Genomic DNA, 13,655 nt, shown 5'->3' on the forward strand with positions numbered 1-13,655 from the left:
ATTTTAATGAAAGTTTACATGAAAGTGGCTTTTTTATTCATTCATTCATTGTTGTGCAACATTAATCATTTCTTAAAGTTGCAGTAGTTATTTAGACCTCAGGTCTTGGTATTTCATGGATTAATAAAGAGACGCAGGTATAATAGTATAACAACTTTTGAAAACTATTTTGATAACCAAGGCACTCTGGTGGCCTAGTGATAAGAAGCTGTGCTGTAATCTCCAAGGCACATAGTTCAAATCTACCAACTGCTCCTTGGAAGAAGGACGAGCAGTCTCCTCCCATGTGATTTACTGCCTCTGAAAACCTGTTAGAGCATCAGCTATGGGTTGGTTCCTACTTGACAACATTCAACAACAGTAACATTTTGATAACCACATTTCAATATCATTGGTTTTCTTGGCAATGCTGCATATTTCAATTATGCATTTTAATGCATACTTTAAAAATATGCAGCATTGCATTTTAATGCATAGTTGAAAAATAATGTTTCTTTTTAGTTGGGGTCCCTTAGATTCACCAGACTGACAAAGGGGTACATGATACCAAAAATCTCTACTCTAAGCAATTTCTTTTCCTAAAGAAATCAGTTGTTTGGGAGAAATGTTGCTAAGTGTATGTGCTCCTTTGACGGAGCAGAGGCTATAAATATAACAGCACACAGCATCTTGCACCTGCCTTGCTGGACCCTGATGACATAACCTCAGAAGAACAGGAGGAGCACAAGCTTTGGCTCAACCAGCCTGAGCAGTAATCCTGTAAAAGCCATTTATAGACTGCACATCACTGTCAGATTACTTAATCTCTTCGGACATCAGCATACCCATCAGTAGAAGGATATGAGCATGCTAATACTTCCCCTTATGATAACTGAGGTTTAGAGAAAATGAAATTGTCTTGTACATGTAAGTGGTTAATGAATTATAATGCCCACCCTTGTTGTTGTTGTTAGTTGTCATCTAATCGAGTATGACTCATAGCGACCCTATGAACCCTGTCCTATCCTGAGGCATCCTCATAATCTCTGACATATGAAGCACAGTCACTGTGTCAATCCATCTTTTTGAGGGTCTTCTTCTTTTTCCCTGTGTCTCCACCTTTCCAAGCATGATGTCCCTTTCCAAGAAATAGCCTCTTCTGGAAACACAACATATGTGAGACAACGTGTTATCACCTCTGGCTGTACTTTCTCCAAAATGTAACTGTTTGTTCTTTTGGCAGTCTATGGAGCTCCCACCTTTAGTGACTCTGAATATACAATGAAAACACTCTTTTGTGGTGTAGCTGCTGAAAGTAGTGGCTTCATTAAAATTCTGAAATACCCTTGGAAGGTTTTTAGAGAATTTATAATCTATAATACCTAGTTTACTATAGAATGAATCTTAAGTTTAAAAACAAAAATCAAAGCTTGATTATTGTTTTCTTGAATTTCTAAAAGAATGAACTCCCTATTCACTAAATGAATTTTGCTTCTTCTTTTGAGGTGTTGGAGAAAATTTGACAGATCCATCTGTTATAAAACCTGAAGACAAACGGTAAGCTAATTTGTGGTGTTGTCATTTAGAAAATCACATTTTTCACATTGTACATGTTTTTGTAACTTTAGAGTAAATGTATTCTTGCCTTTATTTTAGAAAGGCTTTGTGGCAACTTTATGTGTATGTGTATGTGTTATGTGTATGTGTATGTGTATGTATACACCCCCCCAAACCCCACCCCTGACCCTACACTGCATGAGGGTGAAACCAAGCTTTTCCTTGGAGGCAAGGATTTTGAGACTCTGTCTCATATACTTCGGGAATATAGCCAGGAGGGATCAATCTTTGGAGAAAGATATCATACTTAGAAAGGGGGAAGGACAGCACAGGAGAAGAAGACCCCAAGTGAGATGGATTGATGCAGAAATTGGGGTAACAAATGTGTGACAGTGAGATTGGTTCAGGACAGAGCAGAGTTCAGAGCTGTTGTGTACAGTGTCGCTATGAGGCATACTTGACTTAACGGCACATAACGACAGTTTTGGAAATAGGGTAAAAAAATATGACAATAAAAGGAAATTAAATCTGAAGTTAGGTCGTTGTTGTTATGTGCCGTTGAGTCGCCAGCGACTCATAGCGACCCTATGTAAAACAACCCTAATCCCTTCTCTGTCCTGTACCAGTCTCACTGTCTCCAACACATCCACCCCTACTACTTCAGTCACTGAATCAATCCACCTCATAGAGGGTCTTCCTCTCCTGCGCTGTCCTTCCACCCTCCCGAGCATGACATCCTTCTCCAAGGACTGGTCCCTCCTTTCAACATGTCCAAAGTATGTTAGGCAAAGAGCAGTCTAGTTTAACCCTCTCCAGGGTGAACCTGTTCATTTTATTAGCAGTCCATGGTATATTCAATATATTCAATACTCCTCTCCAGCACCACAGCTCAAAGGCATCAATTCTCCTTCTATTCTCCCTAGTCATTGTGCAACTCTCTGATGCATAGCAAGTGATTGCAAAGACCATGGTCTGTGTCAATCACACCTTAGTCTACAGAATACTATTGCTCTTCAAACTCTGGAGAGATCCCTAACGGCTGACTTTCCCATCGTAATAATTTCCTGGCTGCTGGTGCCAAGAGTGTTGACTGTGGAGGCAAGCAAACTAAAGCTGTGAACAATCTCAATCTCTTCACCATCCATCCTCATGCTGCCAATTGGCCCAGTGGTGAGAATCTTTGTCTTCTTGATATTGAATCTCAATCCATATTGAAGGCTGCAGTCCTTGACCTTCTGCAGCAAGCACTTCAGGTCCTCTTCAGTTTCAGCAAGCAGGGTTGTGCCATCTACATAACACAGATTTTTGACGAATCTTCCACCAATCCTGATGCCACACTTCTCCTCATAGAGCCTAGCCTCCTGGATAATATGATCTGTATATAGGTTGAAAAAGTATGGAGCTAGGACAAATAAGTTGTAAAGTATAATTCTATAATCAGAATTTTGATGCAAATTTGGCTCTGGATATTATGGTACCCATATTGTAGTAAAGAGGTATGAATACAGGTGAATTCCTAATCTGGAGAAACAGTGGTCCTCTGTGGTCCTCACAATAGAACATCACATCTCATTATGAGCAGGGTCTTCCATTACTTCTCTCTAAAAATGAATGCTCAGGGAGTAAAATGTGCTATGCTGTAGCAGTGAATGTCTGAAGGACCAAAACAGCATGAGGGAAAATGAAAACATCAGATTGGCCAAAGTTTAAATTCTATTGAGGGATGAATGATCTGTATGTCCTTTGAATTCCTATGGGTATTTTATCCATAGTTGGGTTTTTGAGGAGATTTTGCAGCAAGCACCTGAGGCTGTAGCCATCTGTTAAAGGTGGCCTAGAGCGTAGTGATGCATGCTGGTTCAGGAGTGATCAGTACGGCAGATAGGACAACAGCAAAGCAAACCAGCTGCTACTGAATCTGTTCCAGACCAGAAAAGAACTGCTCCCTGCAAGATTTTCAATGGGTGTGGGTTTTTTGGAAGTAGGTGTCCCTGCATTTCTTTTGAGACACTTCTAGTTGGATTTGAACAGCCAGCCCTTTGATTAGGAATGGAACTGATTCATTTGGACCACACACGGCAGACCATGGTAGTTCTTCAAGTGGAGTGTACATGACAATAACAAGGAGAGCTGTTTAAAACACAGATTTCAAAAAAAAAAACACAAAAAAACACAGATTTCGGGGTCCCACCCGTAGAGTTTCCAAATCAGTTGATTTGGGGTGAAGCCCCCCAAGTTTCTGGATGATAGGAATGCCCTTGCTCTGGAGATCAGAGCACCGACATGCAGCATTTTTGTTTCTTAGTGGCCCATAAGTGTCTATACTTAGCATGTGGACTGTGGAAAGAATATATAAAACTACATAAGTAGCCAATCCCTATACATTAAAGTCTGAATTTTTTACTTTCTCCTACACAGGGACTCATTATAAATATTCACTGCTTTAATTCTCTGTTCTTTCATTGAACTATTTAAATATAGTCCCATCTGTAGACTTTTATGCAAAGAGATTTTTCTAAAAGTGTTTTAGCTATTTAATTGGACTAGGTGATCTAAAGAAGATAAAAGTCCACTGTATTGCACATAATGCATTCAATTTTTAGGATGTTTGACTATGGAGTCCATGTTGTTGTAATCCTGAGGGTACACATGAATATTTTTATTATTTTTCATTGTAGCTCTATAAAAGTGTTTTTTAGCTAAAAAATATTATTTCTTCAATAGCTTTGGGTACACCCAAGGGTTCATAGTAGAACCTGTACTGCAAGTATTTCCTTTCTAACTTTGCAGTGAAATTTTTGCATATATAATGAACCAAGTTTATGTATACCCTGGCTATCATTTATTAAATTTTAACCTTGGCAGACATCATTTACTATGACCTGAATATTTCTCTCTTTTGGAATTTTAAGAAGGTTCTATTATCCCACTTGACAGTTGAGTATTTAATTGCGTTCTAGCAGGCATTTGGTCTCAGTTTCTATTAAGGTCACTTGGAGAACTTAAAAAAAGAAAAACCAGATACCCAGCATCTCTGAGAACAAGTCCCAGATTTTTTTTTTAAGTTTTTCAAGTGATTCTTTTGGTCAACAAGAGTTGGGAACTTTTCTTAATCTTTCCCTTTTGTGATACTAGAGTTGGACTTCTGGAAACTGATGATATGATATTGTGATTTGTCCTGTTTGTCATCTAGTTTGGGGTACAAGTTGCTCTTTATAATAAAAATAATAAGTATTGCTAACTCAAGATGGTTTTAAATGTCATCTAAATACCACCTCCAGTGTGTGATTTTTAGGCCAACAGCACTCGCATCACCTGGGAGACAGTTAGGACCTTGTCTGGACCTATTGCACAACAAGCTGTAGTTCCTACACAATCCTCAGATGGTTAGGAAACAGCTAAAGTTTGAGAAGCTCTGATTTAAGGGAGGACCCCCCCATGTACTCATAGCTTTGAACCTTGACAACAAGACGGTAGACAAGAATTTTTAGTCCTAGTTCACAAATGAGAAAGCTGTGGCTCAGCGAAACCTGTAATTTGCCTATAAGGAGAAAGAAATCATAGTAAAAGTAATTCTCCATTAAAAGACAAGATGCTTTTGTGACATTTCTGATCTTGTTTCCCATATCTGTTTCCTATGTCCCACCATCCTTTGCCTATGAAGATAGCATCATCAGGCCTGCTCTGTAATATCTTTTTGGACCAGGTGGTGGCTGAGCCTAGTGAAAAGGTTATTTGTATTTGGGTAGTTTGGCAGGGTATATTTTAACTCACTGCCTTGATCATTCTTGGTGTTTGACACATATGAAGCAGTGATAAGCTGTCCTTAGCAATCAGTGTATAAAACAACATTGAAAACATAGCAAACTCACTACTATTGATGCAATTCTAGGTATTGGTGTCCCTGAATGATAGAGTTGAGCTGCTCCATCTGATTTCCAAAGTGGAAAATGTTTTTTGAGAGCTGATGGTCACATCTTCCTCCCACAGAGACATCATAGGTTCCAACCACCAACTTTGTTGTTAGCAGCTAAGCACTGACCACTGAGCCACCAGAGTTCCTGTTAATCTGTTCATACTGTGGGATGCTGTCAAGTCATAACCGACCCATGGCTGACCCTCCAGGAGAACTTAAGAGGCAGTAAATCGCTCGGGGGGAGATGCCCATATAGAAGGCATTCATTTCCTTACAAACTGCCACTGATTTTTCCCGTGTTTTGGAAAATCTGGGAATCAATCAGCTTTATTTTTCCATTCTTTTTTTTTTTTTTAAATTTTGTTTTCTGGGGCTGCAAGAATCCAGGCAGGCTGTTGATTATAAACACAAATGATTCCCCTGTGACTCTTCTTCCACTTTCCTATGCCCAGGAAGTGAGTGGACTCTTGTCTCTCTCTCTCTCTCACACACACACACACACACACATTTCTAGTTTTGATTCCTGTCTTAATTTTCAAAAAGGCTATGGAGAAATTATGGTACATTCATACCATAGAATACTAAGCAGCACACAGGAGCAATGATTTTGTAAATTACTACCTAACTTGGGAGGTAGTGGAGAGCATTATGCTGAATGAACTAACTCAGTCTCTTAAGGAAAAATATTGTATAAAACCATTATTGTAGAACGAGTATGAGGATCCAAGGGAGGTGGCGGAGGGTGGAAGTAGAGGGGTGAGGATGTGCGGGGTGGGGAAGACTTAATCATTGGGTTGTACAATTTGTTGGGGGTTGAGGGAAATTGGAAGAATATGGTCTGAAAATCAAGGCATTCAAATGTTCAAAATTAATGAGTATAAATTTTTTTAAAAAGCCTAAGTAGGGTAATGATTTAGCATACAGCTTTTATCTTTTGAGAATCAATTCTCTAGGTCTAAGTTGAGAGTTGCCATGTTTTACTTTGAGGACAGAAATAGCAGGTACTGCATGCAAAAGGGGAAACTATTTCTATGGAATCAGGCTGGAGAGAATATAAAAAGGATGCCTCTAATTTCAGTGAACGACATATTCATCTTATACTTTGTTGGCGTCGTCGAGTTTGGGGACTAGTACACGGAGTGTGTCTACTTTGCCTCATTCAGTTTCACCTTATTGCAGGCTCCTTACCAGATGAGCTGAAAGGGAGGAAGAGTTAACAAGAGCCAGTTTATGCGGCCGGGTAAATACTGCCAGAGCTGCACTTTGTAAGGGGGATTGACTGACCTGTGAAGTTAATCCTGGGTGTCTGTTCACTTTGCCTTCCCAAGAGATTTTCCCCACCTCCTCGCCTCCGAGCAGAGAGGCAATCTGAGATCAAACTGACATCAGCCTTCATTCTGTGCTTGGCACATCTTCAGAGCAGCTACTGTTATTCTGCCAAAAGGAAGTGGAAATTGAGATAAATGTTTCAATCCTCAGATGGAAAAAAGTCCATTTTTACACCACGTCCCTTTTGAAAAACCACATTCCTCAGAAGCGCAGTTTATTGTTTCCTTTTGTGATGGTTTGCTTTTCTTTTTTTCTCAAGACTTGGTATTTAAGAGCGGTAATTGAGTTCAGATTTTTAAATGTGCTGTTTCCACTGTGCATGTCATTAAAATAAAATATGAGCTTTCGTAAAGTTCCGTAGGAAGGGGTTCTGGTGGTCTCTTGTGCAGTGAGATTCAATTTGAATATAAAGAATGGAAAAAAATTGAGAAATATGAAAAATGATGGTTGTGCCCAATACAATAATGAGTGACCATTATACTGACATCTGCCAAGGATCTGCTATAATTACAGAGCATCCCAATATGTGCCCAATAAATATATTTGTCATTTGATAATCTCCATTTAGCATATGTCATTTGCTTCCACAATCACCTTGTCTAATAGTGGTCTTGCTCTTTTGTGAGTGTTTGCATGCTAGAAGATAGTTTTGGGAGAGCACTGACTCTAAAATTTGGGGGAGATAATTTGTTTTTGAAGACCTTAGCCACTGTTAGAAAAGCATCTGTGTTTGAAACAATACATAAGAACCTTTTTAGAAGATATGTGCACCAGTATCACATTTATTTCACTTTACACCTGAACCTTTGGGTATTCTGGTGGAACATTTGTTAATGAATGTTCTCTCACTCAATATGCATTAAAAAGGCTCTGGCTGTATTTTTTTTTTAATGTGATATCTAGAAATTTCACTCTTCTATCAGATTAAGGTTGAAATGCATTTCACTGTAGGTCTTGGAGTTGGGTACAAAGATTTAAGTGCATTTGAATTTTAAATTTGCAAACCTAACGTTGTTGCCTCCCTAAGTGTTCTGTTCTTTGTTGGCCCCTTCAAGTTTCCTGGGTTACTACGGGAGACTGCTCTGGTATCTTCGAGAATCCTAGCTGAGCTCCATTTACTTCACTCGGATCTAATTGATATTCTGATATTTCCCCTAGATCAAGAGGAATGGTGTTTGGACCAGCCAACTTAGGGGAAGATGCAATTAGAAACTTCATTGCAAAACATCGCTGCAACTCCTGTTGCCGGAAGCTCAAACTCCCCGGTAGGCCCCAAACTATTCTATTTTCCTCTAAGTAAATAGCTCAAAGAACAACATCCCTTGTAACCTGGGATAGAGTAGGAAATCTTAATCACATTTTTATCTCATTCGCAGTCAAGGCCTGACTTTCTGACTACAAAATTTCCAAGTCTCTAAAGGGATTAAAAGGGCAGGGATTTACTTCAGGCTCTGCTAAAATACGATAAAACATTGGGCCTGATACTTGTCACAGTCACTCCAAAGGAAAAGTCCCATCAACTTAACAGGCTAAAACTGGCCCGAGGCATGTCTTTGGCCCTCCCTGTGGGCCCTGGCCATCGCTGATGGCATAATGTGATGCTCTGTACTTCAACTGTATTTTTTTTTAAATTATTATTTGCCCATCAGACGCATGGAGTAGGGGTAGCAGGATGGTGGGGAGTGGAGGAGAACTTCAGCTGTCAGTCAGAGAAGCTCTTGCCCTCCCCAAACCCTTGTGTAAAAGTATACCCCTTTAAACATACAGGGAACCATTTATTTACTTGTCTGCTTTGATATACGCCACATTTGTTCTAAAATCAGTGTCCTTGCTACAGAACGAATTGCTGACTGAAAAGCAAGCAGCAGAAGGCTGTGCTCTGCCCCCACACTGGCAGTCCTGGCTTGGCTGCCCTGTGATCTCTCGTGGCATTCTTTTTTGTTCCAGAGGGATGTTTTCTGTCCCCGGGGGCTTGCTTGCTTTTTATTAAGCCTGTTCTTAGAATGGATTTTTACACATTTTAAGCTGAGCGAGCAGCAGCCCTTCCCACTATAACGTATGCCATCATAACCTGCACTGGGAGTCAGTAAAAGATCATCACCCAGTGTAACCTGTGACAGAACAGGGGCCAATTTGTAGGAGGGGAGGGCAATTTCTAGTCTTACTGGAGTTAGAGGTAGGAGGGCCTCTTGTGAACTGTTTTTGTTTTTTTTTGAGAAGGACACGACTTAGCAGAAATCTGGGATTCGGAGCAGGTCATCAGTTTCAGGGGAAGTGAAGAGTCAGCCAAAGGCACATAGTGAGGGTGCTGGGTGCATAGGGTGGGAGGTCAGATGGTAGGAAAGAGGAGAGGGTGGTAGTTATCCTCTGACTTGCCCTCAGCAAACCACACACCAGACCTGGGCAAAGCTACTGGACAGAGCTGCTCGCTCATCCTGCCTCTTGCTGCAGCAGCCCAGGAAGAGATGGTGGTAGGATTGAATCGAGGGACAGAAGAACTTTCAGTTAAAGGACCTTACAGAAGGCAGGAGGGGACAAATAGCTGAGTCATGGCTACTGAGCAGAGTTCAGTGAGTGTCCTTGACCCTGACCTTTCCCAGGACTGATTCATCAGGCCCTGCACAAGGTAGCCTGTTATGGAAGATTTGGGCCTACCTGGAGGAAGAGAAGCTTTATATCGAACTTCCTGCTTCCAATCCTTGGGCCCAGCATGCAATTCTTTATGATTAAAATAGAAATAATTTTACCTGCCTTGGTGAGTTTTAAGTGAGTAATTGAATAATTCCTTTTTCTCTAGATGTAATCTAACTTCTTTCCTTCCAGAACTTTAGTTAGCATATTTAAATGAAAATCAGAAACATATTCATTTTGCAGACATTTGGTAATCTGAATTAAAAAGTTTAGTCTAGTAAAGAGGATTACGAGTAATTTTCTTTTTTCTGATTACATCTCCTCTCCCTCCCTTTTTTTTTTTTAAAAAAAAAGAAGAGAGAGAGAGCATTTAGGGTAGTGTGTAACAGCCAGACAGGCTGAGATCATATCCAGTTCTGCTATTTATTAGCTCTGTGCCCCTTGGCCTTAGTTTCCGCATCTATAAATTGGGGCTAGTAACAATCTCATAGAAATAGGGTGAACATTGAATGCAATTGAATACATAAAATGTCAATAAATAGACTTTGTTATCATAGCACAATATTTACTCATTATTTATCCAGGGACCATATAAAAAACAATGAAAGGAATACATGGTTAAAATTTTGAAGATTTAATCAGGAAAGAACATTACAACTTAAAACTCACTGGTTGGGTGGTTTGTTTAAGCACAGCTTACCCCCGTTACTAGTTTCTGTTGCTCATTTTCTTATTCAAGTGGAAGAAGGTCTTAGAAAGCGTTTGGTGGTGTTTTTCTAGGCAGGTGCCAAGCTTGAAATATAGCATTGCCACAGAGATCTGACCCCTGAAATCTAGAGCCCGCCTTTTTGGCTACCATCCTTGCTTGTCATTTAGCAGAGAAAACGCTCTTTTAGCTGTTGGCCCTCACTTAACTCCAGCTAAGCTTTCCAAGAACAGATTCTTCCTTCCCCCAGTGCAGTGAACAGGCCTGAAAGAGTACTAGGGAGTTAGGAAATTTCATGGATAGAAGGAGGATCTTTAAAGTGGACATGCTTGAGGGTGTGAGATCCACATAACCATGACCTGGGGAAGCAGAGTTCCTCTAACCTCTTGGCAAAGCCTAGCATCTCATGTATCCATATGGACATGCTGTCCAAGGGCATCTCCTCAACTGTCTGAATTGTGTGCCTTGCAGATTTAAAAAGAAATGACTATAGTCCTGGAAGGATAAATCCCACTTTTGGACTTGAGACCAAGATGGAATCAGCTGAGGGATTTCTGGCAAAAGAAATCAATGATTCCCTAGAAGAACTTACTCGATTGTGAGAAGGCAGACCTAAGAAGAAAGGTTGGTAATTTGGATGCACACAGAGGTGCCTCAGAAGAAAAACTTGATGATCCATTTCTGAAGAACAAACCACTGAAAACTCCAGGGAGTGCTGGTCTACTTGGTCTGACAACTGTTTTCTTTTTTTTCAAGAAGATGACAGTTGTTATCTACCCTTCTCTGAATTGTAGGGTTACAGGGCACTGACTATGACAGAACTGTTGTTGGAATAGCCTTGCACCATGACCCTCTTTGGGACACCCCTTCTGAGCCCCTCTTCTCCTGCTTCCCAAAGGCCTCACTGGGATATGGTGAAGGAGTTCCCTTCAATGTTGAACTCTCTTCAGGGGCCCATGGCGTGTGTTCTGGATCCTCTCAGTCCACAGGAAAATACATGGGCTAATCCTCTGGGAATATTGCTGCTTCAGACCCCGCGGCTCCATCTGGCCACTCGGCACACCGGCGGCTGAATGCTGGGTGCTAATGAGCCAGTGAGAGGAATTTCATTTATCTCGGTCCGTGTACAGACCCTGGTCCGTAGTGCTGTTGATTACATCACATCCAGATTGTATTTTTGTGCATATAAAAACCTCATTTGACTTCCTTGTCTCTCTTTTCCTGTAGCACAGGCCTTAGAAAATAGCTACATTGAGAAAAATGTGGAATGAGTATGTTTGCAAAGGTTGTAACACACTCTTCCTGCATAACCTAACCTAGATGGGTGTGAGGTATTGTCAGCAAATCATGTGATACAAATATTTTCAGTTTCTCTGAGAAAAAAGAAGAGGGAAATCCAAAACAAATGTCCCTGTGTCTTTCTTTTTTCTCCCTCCCCAGTAAGAGAACAAGGATATGTAAAACTGGAAATTATTAAGAAATGTTTTCCCTTCTTTTAAGCTCAGGGGTATTATTGGTTAAAGAGTTGACTAAGTCAATCTCTGCACCACTCCCTTTTCAAAAGCCATGAAGATAATGTTACAGCCTTAACTACTCTGTGTCAGGTCCTGTGGGGAAAGATGTGGTTTCTGACTGAAAACATGCTTCAAAGGTGTTTGCTTTGTTCTGAAGCCATTTCTTTGGCTTGTGTAGAGGGGCCAGATATAATTTAACCAGATTTATAATTTAACCAGTCCCTGGAAAAAGACATCATGCTGGGAAAGGCAGAGGGCGAGAGAAAAAAAGATTCTCGAGGAGATGGATTGGCATAGTAACTGTAACAATGAACTTGAGTATAGCAGAGGTTGTGAGGATGGCACAGGAAAGGCCAAAGTTCAAGTGTGTTGTTCATAGGGTCACTATCACTTGATGACACCTAACAATACTGTGTATTTTAAGGATGTCCTGAGCCCACAAAGTCAGTTTCGGGGGCCTGAAGTGGAGGCTTTTGGAAGCTGTATTGCACAGCATATCTGAGGGACCAATTGGCCTGCTGCACACTGGTGGCCCTGCCTCAGAGCATACACACAAAGAGGAGTGCAAGGCTGGGGGATCGTCAGTTCTCCCTTCACTTCCTTTCCATGTTATAATACCTTCCACTCTACCAGCAACAAATAGGGAAAGTTTTTTTATCTTTAAACCTTGCTTTAGCTGATTGGTCTGAGCCCGCTTTAAAAAATAAAAATCTACGGTTCTTTACTCTGTCTGAGGTTGTACTTCACGGGACATGTTGTCCAGACAGAGGGAGATGGGAAGTCATAGTTTTAGTTTACCATTGACTGTGCCTTACAGATATCAGGAGCAAGTCTGAGTTGCACAAGAGTGGACTTTAACCTCTTTTAATTTTTCCTTGAGTGTAAGGAGAAGTTGGAGACTTGGGTTGATATCTTGACTGGCAATGAGTATAAAATTATTAATACATGTTTAGAGGCTTAACTGCTTTATCCTTTTCTGCGAATCAGTAAGGGACCTACTGGTACTATTTCAACACTGTGTTCAACTATGGACAAAGGAGGAGTTTTCCTGCTAAGGCCCAAACTAAATGTATTATTAGTTCTTTGGTCAAATATTTGTTACCTGGAATGTAACTTCAATGCAAATAGATTTTGATTACAACTTTGTATTGCATTTTTGTTCTTTCATGAAAAAGAAAATCAACATTTTAAAAGGATGAACATTCTAAGATTGTCTTGACTTCCAAATGATTCATACAAAATATTGGGCTATTCATTCAGTGTTTAGTTCCATTTTATTCAACAGATATGTAGTAAGTAGTTTCTCTCTACTGGGTTACTGATAAGGATGAAGTGATGAATAATGGTATTTCTTTGCCTCAGAAAGTTCAGTATCTTATGTTTCTTTTTGTTTGTATGTTTTCTGTTTTAAGTTGATATTTCTAACTAGTGCTAATAAGATTGACTTCTGGACACATGTCTAATCCAGGCATATATCTCTTCACTCTGGTAGTGGGCAATAAATTCAGACTTGGATAAGAGAGTTAGTGCAAATAAGATACAAATAAGAGAGAAAAAAAATAAGGATGTAGTGCAAGAATTTGTCCAAATGATTACTGGACTCTAAACCTCAACTTCCATGACCCTGAACCAGAAGAACTAGAAGGTGCCAGCCTAATCGTGCACCAAATAGATTTCTTTCTAAAAATAAAATCACAGTGGAAGATCCTGATGAATTGGAGAAAATGTGGAACTAACCTCAGAAACCTAAAAAAGATGGGCTTACTGGTCCTATAGAGACTGGTAGAACAGTAGAGACCATGACCTTTAGTTACCCTTTGAACTCAAAACAAAAGTCACGACAGTGGTTCGCCTTTTAGCCAAATGATAGACAGGATTATTAGATGGCCCAAGTGCTTAAATAACTAACCAAATAAGGTCTAAAGAGAAGTATTTGCCTGAGAATAAAGTTGGGAAAGTCCTATAATATTTTAGGTATTGTAATCATGTTTTAAAGCAAAATATGTGTGAATGATTGAATGGG

At 40.1% G+C, this 13,655-nt stretch overlaps 1 protein-coding gene across 1 annotated transcript in view; it reads left to right on the forward strand.

Annotated features, from left to right (window-relative positions):
- Positions 1-11,191, forward strand: part of TRPM6 (transient receptor potential cation channel, subfamily M, member 6) — a 202,255-nt gene extending 191,064 nt beyond the window's left edge. Inside the window, exons 37-40 of the mRNA XM_006892005.1 lie at positions 1,485-1,536; positions 7,940-8,046; positions 10,590-10,716; positions 11,017-11,191. Coding sequence (XP_006892067.1) covers positions 1,485-1,536; positions 7,940-8,046; positions 10,590-10,716; positions 11,017-11,191 — 461 coding nt within the window. The remainder of the gene's footprint in view (positions 1-1,484; positions 1,537-7,939; positions 8,047-10,589; positions 10,717-11,016) is intronic.
- Positions 11,192-13,655: the final 2,464 nt, after the last annotated feature.

The sequence above is a fragment of the Elephantulus edwardii genome, unplaced genomic scaffold (genome assembly GCF_000299155.1).
Source record: "Elephantulus edwardii isolate Elephantulus edwardi_28Jun2011 unplaced genomic scaffold, EleEdw1.0 scaffold00108, whole genome shotgun sequence".
NCBI lineage: Eukaryota > Metazoa > Chordata > Mammalia > Macroscelidea > Macroscelididae > Elephantulus > Elephantulus edwardii.